At 44.1% G+C, this 20,162-nt stretch overlaps 1 protein-coding gene across 3 annotated transcripts in view; it reads left to right on the top strand.

Annotated features, from left to right (window-relative positions):
- LOC135539800 (paxillin-like) overlaps window positions 1–20,162 on the top strand; it is a 41,200-nt gene that overhangs the window by 14,551 nt on the left and 6,487 nt on the right. The window contains exons 1-6 of one of the 3 annotated variants that reach the window (XM_064965934.1): window positions 4,496–4,629; window positions 6,009–6,199; window positions 6,541–6,596; window positions 6,706–6,836; window positions 7,020–7,215; window positions 8,048–8,186. In XM_064965934.1, coding sequence (XP_064822006.1) covers window positions 6,740–6,836; window positions 7,020–7,215; window positions 8,048–8,186 — 432 coding nt within the window. In that variant the 5' untranslated portion in view covers window positions 4,496–4,629; window positions 6,009–6,199; window positions 6,541–6,596; window positions 6,706–6,739. Of the gene's footprint in view, window positions 1–4,495; window positions 4,630–6,008; window positions 6,200–6,540; window positions 6,597–6,705; window positions 6,837–7,019; window positions 7,216–8,047; window positions 8,187–20,162 lie in introns of those variants that run through there. The other 2 variants (XM_064965935.1, XM_064965933.1) reach the window with 2 other exon arrangements.

Consider the following 20,162-nt stretch of genomic DNA (forward strand, 5'->3'; position numbering starts at 1 on the left):
GGGGTACTTTTGACTTTGCTGCAGTTTCATTCCCGGCCACTGAGGGACTTTGTTCCAGACAGGAGTGCAAGGTCCTTGGCCAAGTTCCAATATGCACACTAAGTCAATGATGCTATGTATTTGCCAATGAGAGGCTTTGAAGCCACTGGTCGTCAATATTGGCACTCCCCAGAAGGAGCAGTCCTCCATAGAAATTAATGTAATTTTACAGTATTTCAATTAAATGTAAGTATTATGTTGTTGTAGTGGGGACAGTAACATTAGTACTTTCAATTTTTTATATTTTATATATATATATATATATATGAATGTTTAGCTCACATACTTTTAAATGACATTAAGCATTAAGGTGTCTGTAATAGCATAAAAGTGGAAAAAACAATGTAAACATTAATAAATGCTTTTCTATAGCTTCTAAAAAATATGTTTTACACTGGTGAGAGAATGCCAAAATGGAGGTGTGGTGGCTTCAAAACAGCGCCCCTATCAGTCTTCTAGTGTATAAATAAATCATTGCTTAGAATTCGTTCCCAATATACAGTGTCTTCAGAAAGTATTTACACCCCTTGACAGTAACCACATTTTGTTGTGTGTCTGAAAAAGTAGATTATACTGAGATTTTGTGTCACTGGCCTACACACAATATCCCATAATATCAAAGTGGACATTAGAGTTCAAGAGTAAAAATTTGCTTAACAAGTCATATTATAAATTGCACGGACTCATTCTGTGGGCCAACATTCTGTTTAACATGATTTTTGAATGACCACCTCATCTCTGTACCCCACACATACAATTATCTGTAAGGTCCCTCAGTCGAGCAGTGAATTTCAAACTCAGATGCAACCACAAAGACCAGGGAGGTTTTCCAATGCCTCACAAAGAAGGTAAGTGGGTAAAAATAAAATTAAGCAGATATTGAATATCCCTTTGAGCATCATGAAGTTATTAATTACACTTGGATTGTGTATCAATACACCCAGTCACTACACAGATATAGGCATCCTCCCTAACGCTTAGGGATTTCACCATGAGGCCAATGGTGACTTTAAAACAGTTAGAGTTTAATGGTTGTGATTGGAGAAAACTGAGGATGGACCAAGGACATTGTAGTTACTCCACAATACTAATCTAAATTACCGAGGTGAAAAGTAGGATGCTTGTACAGAATAAAAAATATTCCAAAACATCCTGTTTGCAACAAGGCACTAAAGTAAAACTGCCAAAAATGTGGCAAAGAAGTTAAGTACTGAATACAAAGTGTTATGTTTGGGGCAAATACAACACACCACTGAGAACCACTCTTCATATTTTCAAGCATGGTGGAGGCTGTATCATGTTATGGGTATGCATGTGCTTGTCATTGGCAAGGACTAGGGAGTTTTTTTAGGTTAAAAAGAAACTAAATAGAGCTAAGCACAACAAAATCCTAGAGGAAAACCTGGTTGTCTTAATTTCCAACAGATACTGGGAGACAAATTCACCTTTCAACAGGACAACAACACAAGGCCAAATATACAGTGCATTTGGAAAGTATTCAGACCCCTTGACTTTTTCCACATTTTGTTACGTTACAGCCTTATTCTAAAATAGATTAAATATACTTTTTTACTCATCAATCTACACACAATACCCCATAATGACAAAGCAAAAATGTGTGTATTTTTTTTTTAAATTACAGCCTCGAGTCTTCTTGGGTATGACACTACAGGCTTGGCACACCTGTATTTGGGGAGTTTCTCCCATTCTTCTCTGCAGATCCTCTCAAACTCTGTCAGGTTGGATGGGGAGCGTTGCTGAACAGCTATTTTCAGGTCTCTCCAAGGATTTTCGATCGGGTTCAAGTCCGGGCTCTGGCTGGGCCACTCAAGGACATTCATAGACTTGTTCCGTAGCCACTCCTTCATTCTCTTGGCTGTGTGCTTAGGGTCATTGTCCTATTGGAAGGTAAACTTTAGCCCCAGTCTAGAGTCCTGAGCGCTCTGGTGCAGGTTTTCATCAAGGATCTCTCTGTACTTTGTTCCGCTCATCTTTGCCTCGATCCTGTCTAGTCTCCCAGTCCCTGCCGCTGAAAAACATCCCCATAGCATGATGCTGCCACCACCATGCTTCACCGTAGGGATGGTGCCAGGTTTCCTCCAGACGTGACACTTGGCATTCAGGCCAAAGAGTTCAATCTTGGTTTCATCAGACCATGGACTCTTGTTTTTCATGGTCTGAGAGTCTTTAAGGAGGCAGTTTGTGTGTTTTACTGAGGAGTGGCTTCCGTCTGGCCACTCTACTATAAAGGCCTGATTGGTGGAGTGCTGCAGAGATGGTTGACTATCTGGAAGTTTCTCCCATTTCCACAGAGGAACTCTAGAGCTCTGTCAGTGACCATCGGGTTCTTGGTTATCTCCCTAACCAAGGCCCTTCTCCCCCAATTGCTCATTTTATTCGGGCGACCAGGTCTAGGAAGAATCTTGGTGGTTTCAAACTTCTTCCATTTAAGACTGACGGCCACTGTGTTCTTGGGAACCTTCAATGATGAAGACATTATTTGGTACCCTTCCCCTGATCTGTACCTCGACACAATCCTGTCTCGGAGCTCTCCAGAGAATTCCTTCGACCCCATGGCTTGTTTTTTTTTCAAGTTGTAGAAACATCTTAAGGATGATCAATGGAGACAGTTTGCACCTGAGCTCAATTTCGAGTGTCATAGCAAGGGTCTGGGGATCTGAATACTTTCCGAATGCACTGTACACTGCAGTTCTTACCGAGATGGCAATGGCTTGAAAATGGACGTCTAGCAATGATCATCAACCAACTTGACAGATATTTAAGACTTTTTATGTTTAAGGTTTGTACAATCCAAGTGTGCAAAGCTCTTAGAGACTAACACAGAAAGACAACTGTAATTGCTGCCAAAGGTGATTCTAACATGTATTCACTCGGGGGTGTGAATACTTATGTAAATGAGATATTTCTGGATTTCATTTTAAATACATTTGGGAAAATGTCTAAAAACATGTTTACACTTTGTCATTGTGGGGTATTGTGTGTAATTGGGTGAGATTGTATATATTGTTTTCTCCTCCATTTTGAATTCAAGCTGTAATATTACTAAATGTGGAATAAGTCAAGGGACGGCAGGGTAGCCTAGTGGTTAGAGCGTTGGACTAGTAATCGGAAGGTTGTGAGTTCAAACCCCCAAGCTGACAAGGTACAAATCTGTCGTTCTGCCCCTGAACAGGCAGTTAACCCACTGTTCCCAGGCTGTCATTGAAAATAATAATGTGTTCTTAACTGACTTGCCTTTTTTTAAATAAAGGTAAAATTAAAAAAAATTTTTTTTTAAATATGACGACTTTCTGAAGGCAGTGTATATTGTTTCATTCTGAGTGATATTTGAGTTTGGATATTGTAACAGAGCCGTGTGAATGGCTGGCTATAAGCTATTGTGTTTTGGCATGTTCCAACTCAACCCTTTGGCAAGGAGGACTGACACAGGCCTTTTTGTAGGCCTCCACACAAACACTAATGTCTACAGCAATAAATTAAAAAAACTGCCTCCGTATTGCACAACCTGTTGCAATCAGTTTCCTTCATGATCTGAGCCCTCAGAACTACCAGAAACAATAACTGGAGGCAGTCCTAAAGACTGTCCCTCATCCACTTCTTTGCTGGCAGGTGTACTAGCACACAACCTTCCACACAAAAACCTTCAGAAACCCCTTTTACTTGAAATCAAACGGTAATGGATCTTTGAGCGTTTTCATTGCCCAATAAGAAGCCTGACTCTAGATGCTGAGGTTTTCTACTTCTCTCTCACTTCCCTCTGGGCAGTTGGTTTGTTGTTAGACTATCTATCTCCCCTGAGAGGGAGTATCTGGCTGTAGTTAAATAAACACCCAGCTCTGCTGTATCCAGAATCAAATCCTCTGGAATGTCTACACTGTCTCAGAGTTGGTGAGCAAACCCTTCTGCTTCGGAAACCCTGTCATCATCTGGCATGCTAATGACGTTAACTCCAGCCAAGTGGATCTGTTCAGTAGCGATCACCACTGTCTTTGGCATCCATGATTCCCTGGGCCATGGGATACGCTCGGTCTGTCACAGCCTCTCCGTACTGATGAGGGAGTGTGTTGTGTTATGTTTTTAAATGAATTGGTCACTGAAGTCAAGTGCACCTGGACTGAACCTTGAGCCTGACAGAACAAGAGACGCAACATATATTCCATCACTTTCACAACTTTTTCACAACGTTGTTTTTCCCAGGCTTTGGTGTAATAAGTTGTCGAGTTCGCTCTACTTGCCTAGTTAGCCGACCGTTCTCGACAGCAGTCGTGTGAGTGAAAACAAACTCTTACCTCAGCCTTCATGGAGCCAAGAACACTGAAACTTCAAACTTGCATAGCTGGGGGTAAACCTAATCCTCCTGCTGCTACCAATGTGACGCCTCCCCTCTTCCCTCCCTCCTTTCCTTCCCTCCTGTCTCAGTCTCTCATTACCCGTCTCTGGTGCTAGTTAAGGGTAGCAGTTCCTGCCTGTCAGCCAGTGTGTTTGGGTTGCGTTCTTCTTCCCAGTCTTCCTCTGCATTCCTGTCTTCGTCCTTCCGGGGTGTGTATGTGCTAGTCTTTATCGCCTCAGGTATGTCGTTTCCACATATGTGAGTCTCAAGGTTTTCTTTTTATTGCTCACCTTTTGTCGGCATCAGTTTTCAGCGCATAATGCTTCAATCATCTTATCAGTTGCTTGGTTCAGTGTGGCAGTGTATTGTTGACTTCTTCAAGTTTAGGTGTATATCGTTCACAGTTCATTTATGGATGTGCTTTTGTTTGTTTTTCTGTTTCAATGTTCTGACTGAAGCAGAGTCTATTTAAGACAGTAGGCTAAGTATTATTAGTGAAGAAGGGGATTGCATTGCACACAGTTTCACACACTTGTGAAATCGGAGGCTTCTCATAAGAGAAGTGTCGGGACATGGGTGTGTAACAGTAGAGGTGGTTTACAGAGTGGGTGTGGATGATGTCGTCTTCCTCAAGTTCTCTTCAATGCCCACAAACTGTCTGGGAGGCTAATTGGCTTGCCGTTTTGTTACCTCGGATATAATGGCTGCATTTAGAGGGGAGCTGGGGATGTGTGGTGTTGAATCCCAAATTGGGTTTGGTCCATGTTTCCAAGGCATTGAACGGACATGATCTAGATGAACCAATCAAAGGTGGAAAGCAACAATTGGTTGGCCGTGAAGACAACCTGGGCAGAGAAAGTTCTGGTAGTAGGCTTACTCTTTAGATGAAGGTATACTTAAAATGATTCACAAAATGTTTATTAGTAGTATATAAACTGTTTATTAATAGTTTGTTTAAAGGGTGCCTGAATGTAAAGTGTTACCATAAATCCTTAATAAAGTCAACATTTTAATGTTAGGTTACCGAGGCTTTCACATGTGGCCACTGTTCACTTCACACTCTATTCTTGGCAGTGGAACTCTGGGAGGAGCAGAGTGAGTGAACCAGTGTAAGTGTACTACAGCAGGGTAAATGAGTAACCAAAGGAGTGGTGCTGAGTGGTGACATAGTCCAGATGATTCAGTGAAGTGGATTATTTACTAGTCTGCTGCCATGTCTGAATGTTATTCCCATCTGGCTGTGTTTGGACACGTTGGGAAAGCTTCTGGACCTCACACGGCCGGGGGTACTTACTGATGACCAGTAGGAGGATGATGATGATGAATGGTCAAAGGTCATAACTCGGCTTTGCAGTTGAGAAAATAAACTTCCACAACAATGAAGTTTGAAACTTCAGTAGATTAGGGGTTCACTGTCCGGCACAACATTGTGGTACATTAGATGATGGGAGATCTAGGGACAGGATAGCCTACGTTTTAACATGAAACCTCTCCTTGAGAGATGCAATCAAACAAGCAAATGGGATTTCCCGATGTTGAGTGTTGTCAAACTTGTCAGTGATGTTCTGTTTGTCACGTGCTGCATTTGAAAAATGCATCTTACTCTCTATGTTCCTAGATGCTTTGCTGGCGGACTTGGAGTCGACAACCTCCCACATCTCCAAGCGGCCGGTGTTTCTGCCGGACGAGACGCCCTACTCTTTCCCCACGGGAGGACCGGCCTCGTCCCCTGTACCCCAACATACCTCTACTGAGGCCCTGAACGGAACCGCGCTCGACCCCCTAGAATCCACCCGCTCATCCACACAGGTACATACTCATATACACCTTTGTGTATATGTCATACAGTACAGTACATACCCAAAAGGCAGGTGTGGTGCAGGCTTTTGTTCAAGTAAGTTAAATACCCGGTTCAACTAATAAAGTATTGGTGAAGACTATGAATGGATGATCAAAAGCCTGTATCCACATGACCCTTTGAGGGTAAAGTTGAACACCGCTGACATACACTCATTTACCACATGACCCATCTAGACCACTCACATACTGCACTTCTAAATGTGTGTCTTAACTCTATTTCTTGAACTGAATTGTTGGTTAAGGACTTGTATGTAAGCAATGCATTTTGATTTGTACCTACCCTTTCTTAGTCCTACAGCAGTAGCTCCCCCCCCTTACCCCAAAGTGAAGACGACCACGTCTACAGGTAATAATGCTAATAATAACAATACACTTTTGTTTGTGTTGTGTCGCAAGACAAAATGAACATCAGATGTCTGTTACTGATGTTTGTGTCTCTCTGTTGGTTTCTGCAGCTTCCCCAACAAGCAAAAGAGTGCAGAGGCTGCCATGAGTTCCTTCCTGGGCAGCAACTTGTCGGAGTTGGACCGGCTGCTTCTGGAGCTCAACGCTGTGCAACACAACACGCCCTCCTTCCCGACTGAGGGTACGCTATACCATTATGGCTGCAACCCAAATGGCACCCTATTTCCTAAGTAGTGCACTGCTTTTGACCAGGGCTCACGGGTCCAAAACTCTTTTTGGTAAATTTAGCAGGCACTTCGTCTTTGTTATTGAAACTAAGGTAATACTGTATGTAAAGATGTATATTTCTCCATCTGTGTTGCAGAGGAGACGGCCCCGCCCCTCCCCTCTAGCAGCACCACCCACTATGTGCAGGAGAACGGGGTTTCGGGGGCCGGCAAGGTGCCTCCCCCCACCATGGAGAAGCCCAAGCGCAGCGTGGCCACCAGGGTCATTGAAGACGTGCGCCCCAGCGTTGAGAGCCTTCTGGACGAGCTAGAAAGTTCTGTGCCCTCCCCCATGTAAGGATTAAGGCGTCCTCGTGCTTCCCAGTTTGAGCATATACAGTGGGGCAAAAAATTATTTAGTCACCCACCAATTGTGCAAGTTCTCCCACTTAAAAAGATGAGAGAGGCCTGTAATTTTCATCATAGGTACACTTCAACTATGACAGACAAAATGAGAAAAAAAATCCAGAAAATCACATTGTAGGATTTTTTATGAATTTATTTGCAAATTATGGTGGAAAATGACACTGCAGCTCAAGTTCCGGAAGACCGTTTCAGCATTACACACTGATTGTACTATTCTGCTGTGTGTTTCTTATGTTTGACTGTGGTCATTTATGGCCTAATGTTTGTTGTGTTTGTTGTGTTTATTTGATTAATTAAGTTTTTATCATTTCACTTGAGAAATACTGCACCAACCTCAGATGTAAAATTGCACGACTAAGATCTCCTTAGTCAAAAAGGTCAAAATTATTATTTGAGTTATGTTAGATTAATTCTGACTATTTTGTGGAATTATATACTGGCTGCGTCATCACAAGATGGATAAATTGTACAATTGCCGCGATTTTCAAGAAAAGGTATTTTAGGGGAATATGCGAGCATACTTGTTCGGTTCGACTAGGTGCCAGCCGAACCGAAGCATGCGGAAGGCTTTAGAGCTGGTCAAAAACGTTCCTATCCCCAGAAATTAGGGACAATTGACAGCAAAGCAGTGACACTGCATCTTATGTTCCCGGAAGACCGTTTCATCTTACACGCTGATTGTACTATTCTCCTGTGTGTTTCTCATGTTTGACTGTGGTCATTTATGGCCTAATGTTTGTTTTTTAAATTTGATTTCTAGTCCCATCCCCTTGGTGGAGTTTACGGAGGGGGGGGAGGAGACACCCTCCCAGCTGCAGGCCAGAATCTCTGCCTCCTCCGCCACGCGGGAGCTCGACGAGCTCATGGCCTCGCTGTCCGACTTCAAAGTCCAGAGCAATGTAAGTTTTACAGAAATATATATTTTTTTACCAGGATGTGTCTATATGTGTATGTATATACACTACCAGTCAAAAGTTTGGACACACCTACTCATTCAAAGGTTTTTCTTTATTTTACTATTTTCTACAAAATAACACACATGGAATCATGTAGTAACCAAAAAAGTATTAAACGAATCAAAATAGATTTTAGATTCTTCAAAGTAGCCACCCTTTGCCTTGATGACAGTTTTGCACACTCTTGTCATTCTCTCAACCAGCTTCACCTGGAATGCTTTTCCAACAGTCTTAAAGGAGTTCCCACATGTGCTGAGCACTTTTGGCTACTCTGCATCTCACAAAGACATGGCGGTTGGATCCAAAAATCTCAGACTCATCAGACCAAAATACAGATTTCCACTGGTCTAATGTGCATTGCTCCTTTTTCTTGGCCCATGCAAGTCTCTTCTTATTATTGGTGTCCTTTAGTAGTGGTTTCTTAGCAGGAATTTGACCATGAAGGCCTCTGTTTCACCATGAAGGTCTCCTCTGAACAGTTGAGATGTGTCTGTTACTTGAACTCTGTGAAGCATTTATTTGGGCCGCAATTTCAAATCAAATCAAAGTTTATTTGTCACGTGCGCTGAATACCTTACAGTGAAATGCTTACTTACAGGCTCTAGCCAATAGTGCAAAGATGTTAGGTGAACAATAGGTAAGTAAAGAAATAAAACAACAGTAAAAAGACAGGCTATAGTAGAGAGGCTATAAAAGTAGCGAGGCTACATACAGACACCGGTTAGTCAGGCTGATTGAGGTAGTATGTATATATGGTGAAAGTGACTATGCATATATGATGAACAGAGAGTAGCAGTAGCGTAAAAGAGGGGTTGGCAGGTGGTGGGTGGCAGGACACAATGCAGATAGCTCGGTTAGCCAATGTGCGGGAGCACTGGTTGGTCGGCCCAATTGAGGTAATATGTACATGAATGTATCGTTAAAGTGACAATGCATATATGATAAACAGAGAATATCATCAGCGTAAAAAGAGGGGTTGGGGGAGGCACACAATGCAAATAGTCTGGGTAGCCATTTGATTACCTGTTCAGGAGTCTTATGGCTTGGGAGTAAAAACCGTTGAGAAGCCTTTTTGTCCTAGACTTGGCACTCCGGTACCGCTTGCCATGCGGTAGTAGAGAGAACAGTCTATGACTGGGGTGGCTGGGGTCTTTGACCATTTTTAGGGCCTTCCTCTGATACCGCCTGGTGTAGAGGTCCTGGATGGCAGGCAGCTTATCCTCAGTGATGTACTGGGCCGTATGCACTCCCCTCTGTAGTGCCTTGCAGTCAGAGGCCGAGCAATTTCTGTACCAGGCAGTGATGCAACCAGTCAGGTTGCTCTCGATGGTGCAGCTGAAGAACCTTTTGAGGATCTGAGGACCCATGCCAAATCTTTTCCGTTTCCTGAGGGGGAATAGGCTTTGTCGTGCCCTCTGCACTACTGTCTTGGTGTGTTTGGACCATTCTAGTTTGTTGTTGATATGGACACCAAAGAACTTGAAGCTCTCAACCTTCTCCACTACAGCCCCGTCGATGAGAATGGGGGCGTGCTCGGTCATCCTTTTCCTGCAGTCCACAATCATCTCCTTAGTCTTGGTTATGTTGAGGGATAGGTTGTTATTCTGGCACCACCCGGCCAGGTCTCTGACCTCCTCCCTATAAGCTGTCTCGTCGTTGTCGGTGATCAGGCCTACCACTGTTGTGTCGTCTACAGACTTAATGATGGTGTCGGAGTCGTGCTTGGCCATGCAGTCGTGGGTAAACAGGGAGTACAGGAAGGGACTGAGCACGCACCCCTGTGGAGCTGCAGTGTTGAGGATCAGCGTGGCAGATGTGTTACTACCTACCCTCACCACCTGGGGTTGACCCGTCAGGAAGTCCAGGATCCAGTTGCAGAGGGAGGTGTTTAGTCCCATGATCCTTAGCTTAGTGGTGAGCTAGATATTGCATCATCTGTGGATCTGTTTGGGCGGTATGCAAATTGGAGTGGGTCTTGGGTTTCTGGGATAATGGTGTTGATGTGAGCCATTACCAACCTTTCAAAGCACTTCATGGCTACGTATGTGAGTGCTACGGGTGTGTAGTCATTTAGGCAGGTTGCCTTTGTGTTCTTGGGCACATGGACAATGGTGGTCTGCTTGAAACATGTTGGTATTACAGACTCAATCAGGGACAGCGAGCATAGAAGTTATTTAGCTCGTATAGTAGGCTCGTGTCACTGGGCAGCTCTGGGCTGTGCTTCCCTTTGTAGTCTGTAATAGTTTGCAAGCCCTGCCACATCCGACGAGCATCAGAACCGGTGTGGTACGATTCGATCTTCGTCCCATATTGACACTTTGCCTGTTTGATGGTTCGTCGCAGGGCATAGGAGGATTTCTTGTAAGCTTCCAGGTTAGAGTCCCGCACCTTGAAAGCGGCACCTCTACCCTTTAGCTCAGTGCGAATTTTGCCTGTAATCCATGGCTTCTGGTTGGGGTCTGTACATACAGTCACTGTGGGGACGACGTCCTCGATGCGCTTATTGATAAAGCCAGTGACTGATGTGGTGTACTCCTCAATGCCATTGTAAGAATCACGGAACATGTTCCAGTCTGTGATAGCAAAACAGTCCTGTAGTTTAGCATCTGCTTCATCTGATCACTTTTTTTATAGATGAGTCACTGATGCTTCCTGCTTTAATTTTTGCTTGTAAGCAGCAATCAGGAGGATAGAATTGTGGTCGGATTTACCAAATGGAGGGCGAGGGAGAGCTTTGTACGCGTCTCTGTGTGTGGAGTACAGGTGATCTAGAATTATTTTTCCTCTGGTTGCACATTTAACATGTTGATTGAAATTTGGTAGAACTGATTCAAGTTTCTTTGCGTTAAAGTCACCGGCCACTAGGAGCGCCGCCTCTGAGTGAGTGGTTTCCTGTTTGATTTTTCCTTATACAGCTGACGGTCTTAGTGCGGCCAGCATCTGTCTGTGGTGGTAAATAAACAGCCACGAAAAGTATAGCTGAAAACTCTCTAGGCAAGTAGTGTGGCCTTTATCACATATACTCTACTTCAGGCGGGCAAAATCTAGAGACTTCTTTAGATTACGTGCACCAGCTGTTGTTTACAATACGCACAGACCGCCCCCCCCTCGTCTTACCGGAGTGCGCTGTTCTATCTTTCTGGTGCAGCGTATATCCCGCTAGCCGAATATCCATGTCGTCATTCAGCCACGATGCCGTGAAACATAGGATATCACCGTTTTTTATGTCCCGTTAGTAGGATATTCGTGATCATACCTCGTCTAATTTATTGTCCAATGATTGCACATTGGTGAGTAGTATTGACGGTAACGGTAGCTTTCCCACTCTCCTTCTCCGGGTCCTGACCAGGCATCCGGCTCATTGTGCTCTGTCACTGCGTCGCTTCCTCTTGCAAATAACGGGGATGTCGGCCGTGTGGGGTGTTTGGAGAATGTCTTGTGCGTCGTCCTTGTTGTAGAAAAGATTGTTGTCTAATCCAAGGTGAGTGATCGCTGTCCTGATATCCACAAGCTCTTTTTTGCCGTAAGATACGGTTGCAGAAACATTATGTACAAAATAAGTTACAAATAACGCAAAAAAACCCACATAATAGCACAATTGGTTGTGCGCCCGTAAAACTGATGCCATTTCTTCTGGCTGGTAACATATCTTCTACAGCAGAAGTAATTCTGGGTCTCCCTTTCCTGAGGCAGTCCTCATGAGGGCCAGTTTCATCATAGCGCTTGATGGTTTTTACGACTGCACTTGAAGAAACTTTCAAAGTATTGACATTTTCCGGATTGACTGACCTTCATTTCTTAAACGGAGGATGGACTGTCATTTTTATTTTCTTTACTTGAGCTGTTCTTGTCATAATATGGACTTTTACCAAATAGGGCTATCTTCTGTATACCACCCCTACCTTGTCACAACACAACTGATTGGCTCACACGCATTAAGCAGGAAGGAAATTCCACCTATTAACATTTAACAAGGCACACCTGTTAATTGAAATGCATTCCAGGTGACTACCTCATGAAGCTGGTTGAGAGAATGCCAAGAGTGTGCAAAGCTGTCATAAAGGCAAAAGGGTGGCTACTTTGAAGAATGTATAATATATTTTTATTTGTTGTATCACTTTTGTGGTTACTACATGATTCCATATGTGTTAATACATAGTTTTGTTGCCTTCACTATGATTCTATAATGTGGAAAATAGTTAAAAAATAAAGAAAAACCCTTGAATGAGTAGGTGTGTTCAAACCTTTGACTGGTACTGTATGTGCGTATGTACAGGACTTGTCAAAAGTTTGGACACCTACTCATTCAAGGGTGTAGAGATGGATAGGAAAGAGAGGTAGGCAGATGCAGATGGATGAAGGGACATACTGTAGGGTGAAATGTGCAGTCAAATGAATGGTGCATATGTTGTTTTTAAAAGGTTGGTTGTATATTGATTTTTAGCATGGATGTGGGGGTTCTTCACACAGGTAGATTGCTGTAGTGTTGCTGTGGTCTAGACTCTAATGTACATTCGATCAGGCATTTCCTACCATTTACCTTATTGATACAACAATGTATTTACACTGATGCAATGAGTGTGGAATGTGAATGATTTGTATATCCATCACAGTGATATATATATATATAATTCCAATTTTCACACAGCTTTATTGAGGAAGTTGTCATGGTTCATTTGACATGGTGCATGTCTGCCGCTGTGGCAACTTCCCTTTTCTACCTCTCCTGAAACCATTTCCCCTTTTTTTCTCCCTATCTTCTATTATTGTTTCTGTGCTGCCCGTCCACCAGTCTGGTTCTCAGTTGTCTGTCAATATGAATACCCTCCTGATCAGTCAAGGATCAGAACCCTCCTTCTTGGAGACGAAGTCACCTGCTTCCCCAGTAGTTGTAACCAGAGACCCAACTGGGCCTGGTGATCTGCAGCTGGAGCCCCCCAGTGACACGTCCCCCTCCTGTAACCCTGTTCCTTTAGACCTCCACATAGATGAAGATGCCTGCTCTGGCACGCCCTCCTCCGCCCCCCTCTCAGCTGCTTCAGCCTCCTCCGTTTTGTTGGCCTCGTCCCAGAGCCTCCAGTACACCCAGATTCACACACAGCTGGGAGGAGTAACTGATCCCAGCGTGAGAACTACACTGACCTCCCACATGGAGTCCCTCACTGTGGTCCCTAACACCACAAGCCACACTTTGCCAAAGACCCCCTATCCTTCTGTTGCCCCCGTTGTAAAGTACGACAGTCCTGCAGTGGATAATAAGACCACCAAGACGCCTAGTCCAGTAACTGTTGCCAAGACCCCTAGTCTGGTACCTTTTGCCAAGACCCTTAGTCCCATGACTCTTGTCAAGACCCATAGTCCTATAAATGCTGCCAAGACTCTTGGACCAGTTATCGTTGCTAAGAGCCCCAGTCCTGTTCCGATTCCTAAAAGCCTCAGTCCTCTTCCAGTTGCCAAGAGCCCCCGTCCAGTTCTGGTTGCTAAGAGCCCTGTTTTTGTTAGTGTTGCTAAGAGTCCCACTCCTAAAACGATCACCCTTCCTCAGTCACCCTTCATTGATCCATCTTCCTCACTGAAGGAGAAGCATCCAGAAACCACTGCTGCTCAGCTAGCAGAGCCCCCTGCTGCATGTCCTGACTTGGGGATAACATGGCCATGTCGGGAGCCCTTGCTGGAGGACACCCTTGACAGATTGCTATCCTTCGACTTTACCCTGCCAGAGGGAGAAGTGAAGCATGCCAAGGAGACCCATCAGGACAAAGAGGAGCTTTATTCCATGGCAAGAGACAAGGAAAGTATTAACCCAAAGCACAGCACGTCCCTGGACGGGCGTGAGGGGACGATGACCCCCCTTAACAAGGCCAGCTGGATGGACGACTGTTTGACCCCCTCTACGTGTCCAGGAACCCCCGAGACCACCCTGGACCTGCCCCTGAACCAGCCTTCGGCCGTGGAGAGGCTGTCCACCTCGGGCCAAGTACGATGCTCCCTCCCAACAGACCACCCACCCGCAACAACGCTCTCCCAAAATAAGCTGGCACGCGAGATTAAAGGCTCTAAGACACCGTATGGTTTATCTTTTATTAGGCCAAGTTTGAGGCCAAATCCCCACTTTGACACATTTCATCTTTCCCATGTATCCTGGCACTGGTGGTGTCACACACTAATAGGTGTAACGGAGCCAGTAACATACAGAGATGATAATGATCGCTAATATATATGATGCCATTAAATTTTTATCTGATGATGGCTCATTCTAGCCTGGTGGAATCAGTCTGATCGCTAAGTTCACCATCCTTTTTCACTTCGCTTATATGTCTAGGATTTCTCATCTTCGAGTCTGTGTCTGTAATGGGGCATTATTCAAAACTAACTTGTCAGCGATTGGATCACCTTCAACCAATCAGAGGATGGCCTAATTCAAAGCAAAGTTTGACTGAGTTGGTTTTTATCCAAAACCCACCCACTGTTTCTGAGAGGATGCTGATTGGACTGTCAATTTTCTGGCCTATTCCAAATGCACATCTTTTGGATTAAGCAGCGATCAGACTGTATCCACTAGGCTCATTCAAGTTCAACTTAGCTCTGTTACAGTATGTCAGTTATTATCAAGTTGAAGTGATTGAGATTGGGCTCTTATTTTGGGAGAGTGACTCACATGAACACAACATGAGGACACAAGGACTTGAATGTATAGGGCATCTTGTCAAAGTTTTACCTGAGAGGTTATGCATGGAGTTTGTATTTTCTGCCTTGTGTAGAATGTTGGCTATTGTGAACTTAACAAGGATATACAGTGCCTTCGGAAAGTATTCAAACCCCTTGACTTTTTCCAAATGTTGTTATGTTACAGCCTTATTCTAAAATTGATCATCATCAATCTACACACCATTCCCCATAATGACAAAGCAAAAACAGGTTTTTAGAAATGTTATCTAATTTGTACAATAAAATAAAATAAATATCACATTTACCTAAGTATTGAGATCCTTTACTCAGTACTTTGTTGAAGCACCTTTGGCAGCGATTACAGCCTCAAGTCTTCTTGGTTGTCATACAAGCTTGGCACACCTGTATTTGGGGAGTTTCTCCCATTCTTCTCTGCAGATCCTCTCAAACTCTGTCAGGTTGGATGGGGAGCGTTGCTGAACAGCTATTTTCAGGTCTCTCCAAAGATGTTAGATCGGGTTCAAATCTGGCTGGGCCACTCAAGGACGTTCAGAGACTTGTCCCTAAGCCATTCCTTCATTATCTTGGCTGTGTGCTTAGGGTCATTGTCCCGTTGGAAGGTGAATCTTCGCCCCATTCTGAGGTCCTGAGCGCTCTGGGGCAGGTTTTCATCAAAGATCTCTCTGTACTTTGCTCTGTTCATCTTTGCCTTGATCCTGACTAGTCTCCCAGTCCCTGCCGCTGAAAAACATCCCCATAGCGTGATGCTGCCACCACCATGCTTCACCATAGGGGTGGTGCTAGGTTTCTTCCAGACAAGACGCTTTTCATTCAGGCCAAAGAGTTCAATCTTTAGGTGCCTTTTGGCAAACACCAAGCGGGCTGTCTTGTGCCTTTTACTGAGGAGTGGCTTCCGCCTGGCCGTAAAGGGCCGATTGGTGGAGTGCTGCAGAGGTGGTTGTCCTTCAGGAAGGTTCTCCTATCTCCTACTCCCTGACCAAGACCCTTCTCCCCTAATTGCTCAGTTTGCCGGGCGGCCAACTCTAGGAAGAGTCTTGGTGGTTCCAAACTTCTTCCATTTAAGAATATTGGAGGCCACTGTGTTCTTGGGGACCTTCAATGCTGCAGAAATGTGTTGGTACCCTTCCTCAGATCTGTGCCTCGACACAATCCTGTCTTGGAGCTCTACGGACAATTCCTTCAACCTCATGGCTGGGTTTTTGCTCTGACATGCACTGTCAACTGTGGGACCTTATATAGACAGGTGTGTGCCTTTCCAAATCATGTCCAATCAATTGAATTTACCACAAGTGGACTCCCCAAGTTGTAGAAACATCTCAAGGATGATCAATGAAAACAGGATGCAACTGAACACCATTTCTAGTCTCAAAGCAAAGGGTCTGAATACTTATGTAAATAAGCTATTTCTATTTTTTTATGATATATTTGCAAACATGTCTAAACCTGTTAAAGCTTTTTCATTGTGGTCAAGGGGGTTAACTGCCTACCGTGGTCCATGTGGAAATGTCCGGTCTGTGTTTTTTATGGCTATATTGCACGTCTCAACTTGCAGCTGTGAGCTTGTCACTTGGACAATCAAGAGTGATGCAATCCTTCACCGCACTGCTGTGTGTAGTGCCTTGCAGCCAGAGGCCGTGCAGTTGCCATACCAGGCAGTGATGCAACCAATCAGGTTGCTCTCGATGGTGCAGCTGTAGAACCTTTTGAGGATCTGAGGACCCAAGCCAAATCTTTTCAGTCTCCAGAGGGGGAATAGGTTTTGTCGTGCCCTCTTCACGACTGTCTTGGTGTGCTTGGACCATGTTAGCGGAACTTGAAACTCTCGACCTGCTCCACTACAGCCCCATCGATGAGCCTGGGGGCGTGCTTGGTCCTCCTTTTCCTGTAGTCCACACTTGTTTCCTTTGTCTTGATCACGTTGAGGGAGAGGTTGTTGTCCTGGCATCACACGGCCAGGTCTCTGACCTACACCCTATAGTCTGTCTCGTTGTTGACGGTGATCAGGCCTACCACTTGTGTCATCGGAAAACTAAATGATGGGGTTGGAGTCGTGCCTGGACATGCAGTCATGAGTGAACAGGGAGTACAGGAAGGGACTGAGCACGCACACCTGTGGGGCCACCGTGTTGAGGATCAGCTTGGCGGATGTGTTGTTACCTACCCTTACCACCTGGGGGCGTCCCGTCAGGAAGTCCAGGATCGATTTGCAGAGGGAAGTGTTTAGTCCCAGGGTCCTTAGCTTAGTGATGAGCTTTGAGGGTACTATGGTGTTGAACGCTGAGCTGTAGTAAATTAAAAGCATTCTCACATAGGTGTTAATTTTGTCCAGGTGTGAAAGGGCAGTGTGGAGTGCAATAGAGATTGCATCATCTATTGATATGTTGTGGCGGTATGCAAATTGGAGTGAGTCTAGGGTTTCTGGGATAATGGTGTTGATGTGAGCCATGACCAGCCTTTCAAAGCACTTTGTAGCTACAGATGTGAGTGCTACGGATCGGAAGTAATTTAGGCAGGTTACCTTCGTGTTCTTGGGCAAAGGAACTATGGTGTTCTGTTTGAAACATGTTGGTATTACAGACTCAGACAGGGAGAGGTTGAAAATGTCAGTGAAGACACTTGACAGTTGGTCAGCGCATGCTCGGAGTACACGTCTTGGTAATCCGTCTGGCCCTGCAGCCTTTTCCGGACTAATGTTGACCTGTTTAAAGGTCTTCCTCACATCGGCTGTGGAGAGCGTGCTCACACTGTCGTCCAGAACAGCTGATTACTTGCATCGAAGCGAGCATAGAAGTTATTTAGCTCGTCTGTTAGGCTCGTGTCACTGGGCAGCTCTCGGCTGTGCGTCCTTTTGTAGTCTGTAATAGTTTGCAAGCCCTTCCACATCCGACTTAGTACGATTCGATCGCTTTGCCTGTTTGATGGTTCGTCGGAGGACATAGCGGGATATCTTATAAGCTTCCGCTCCTTGAAAGTGGCAGATCTTCCCTTTTGCTCAGTGCGGATGTTGCCTGTAATTCATGGCTTCTGGTTTGGGGTATGTACCTACAGTGACTGTGGGGACGATGTCATTGAAGCACTTATTGATGAAGCCAGTGACTGATGTGGTGTACTCCTTCATGGCATCGGAAAAATCCCGGAACATATTCCAGTCTGTGCTAGCAAAACAGTCTTGTAGTTTAGCATCTGCTTTGTCTGACCACTTTTTTATTGACTGAGTTACTGGTGCTTCCTGCTTTAATTGTAGCTTGTACATAGGAATCAGGAGGATAGAATTATGATCAGATTTGCCAAATGGAGGGCAAGGGAGAGCTTTGTTTGCGTCTCTGTGTGTGGAGTAAAGGTGGTCTAGAGTTGTTGTTTTTTCCCTCTGGTTGCACACTTAACATGCTGGTAGAAATTAGGTAAAACGGATTTAAGTTTCCCTGCATTAAAGTTCCCAGCCACTAGAAGCACCACCTCTGGATGAGCGTTTTCCTGTTTGCTTATGGCCATATACAGCTCATTGAGTGCGGTCTTAGTGCCAGCATCGGTTTGTGGTGGTAAATGGACAGGTACGAAGAATATAGTAGATAGTGTGGTCTACAGCTGATCATGAGATACTCTACCTCAGGCAAGCAAAACCTCAAGGCTTCTTTAGATATTGCGCACCAGCTGGTGTTTACAAATATACATAGACCTTATCTTACCAGAGGCTGCTATTCAATTCTGCCGATACAGTGTGTAACCCGCCAGCTGTATGTTATTCATGTCGTTGTTCAGCCACGACTCAGTGAAATAAGATATTACAGTTTTTAATGTCCCGTTGTTGGATATATGTGCTTGGAGTTTGTCCACTTTATTATCTAGCAATTGTACGTTGGCCAATAGTACCAATGGCAAAGTCAGATTAGCCACTCGTCGCCAGATCCTTACAAGGCACCCAAATCTCCTTCTGCGAAATCTCTGTGTCTCCTTCTCCTGTGATTGACTGGGATGAGGGCCTGTTTGGGTGTCTGGAGTAAATCTCTCTCGTCCGACTCTTTAAAGAAAAATGAATTGTCCAGTTCAAGGTGAGTAATCTCTGTTCTGACATCCAGAAGCTCTTTTCGGACATAAGAGACGGTAGCAGCAACATTATGTACAAAATAAATACAAAATATATATATATATATATAGCATGGTTGGTTAAGAGCCCATAAAACGCAGCCATACCCCTCCGACACCATTATCTAGGTTTGGCATAGCATACAGAAACAAAATAACAAATGTAATCTATTCCATTTTTGCTAAATATGTAGGTGTTTAGGTGTTTGTAGTCCACATTGTATGAAGCCTTATTGTATGGCTTCAATTTGGAAATATAGTGTTAAATATAACATTCACACTGGCTAGGACTACTGTAAATTGCATTATGTCTGAGCCATAGACATGCCAAATGTTGTTAATAAGCTAGATTCAATTCACGATTGATAAGGCTTATAATCAAAAATCTAAACAAAACTAAACAGCAGCTTGTTTTGAAAAAGAAGCTATGTTTAATTACAGTTGCAGGCACCATCATTGCTTCCCGTGGATGTATAAAGGTAGATTACACACGTCCAAACTAATAACGGGAGCTAAAATAATGATAAATGGGATGTCTGCCCACTATTTTGCTGCTCCCAAACTTGATCGTTTAATAACGTTTTGGGGATTTCACATGTAATTTCAACGCAGTCTTAACGAGCGAAATCCTTTATTGATTGGCTGCTATTTGGCGAATGCATTGGTCAGCTGTTGATATGGCAGTATAGGAGGACTGAATAGTTTAGATGAGCGTGTCTTTGGTAATCGTACCAGGTGCACTCTTTGAAAATGGGCATGGATAGCCTACTTGAACAAGCTAAATTAATTATGCAGGTATGTAAATTGTGAATCATAAAAAAGCATGAAGGCAAAAAAAACTCTTATTTTAAGGCACTCTCAGCGGACCATTTAAAACCTATTTATTCATAGGCGACCTGGTTTATGCATGGCCAGGATAAAAAGACACACCTATCTGAAGCTGCTAAACCAGCCTTGATTAAGGGGGAAGGTAGGCTATGCATGTTCTTTTATTTAAACAAATTATGAAATGGGAGGGAAATATTGTTTTATGTTTCTAAATACGCGATTCACTGGCGCAAAAGGCACATTTCTCGTTCCATAGGGACTGTGCGTCAAAATCCATGCATTACCGTAAAGACCTGCTTTTGGTGGGTCTTAACATTT

This window comes from Oncorhynchus masou, chromosome 5, assembly GCF_036934945.1.
Source record: "Oncorhynchus masou masou isolate Uvic2021 chromosome 5, UVic_Omas_1.1, whole genome shotgun sequence".
NCBI lineage: Eukaryota > Metazoa > Chordata > Actinopteri > Salmoniformes > Salmonidae > Oncorhynchus > Oncorhynchus masou.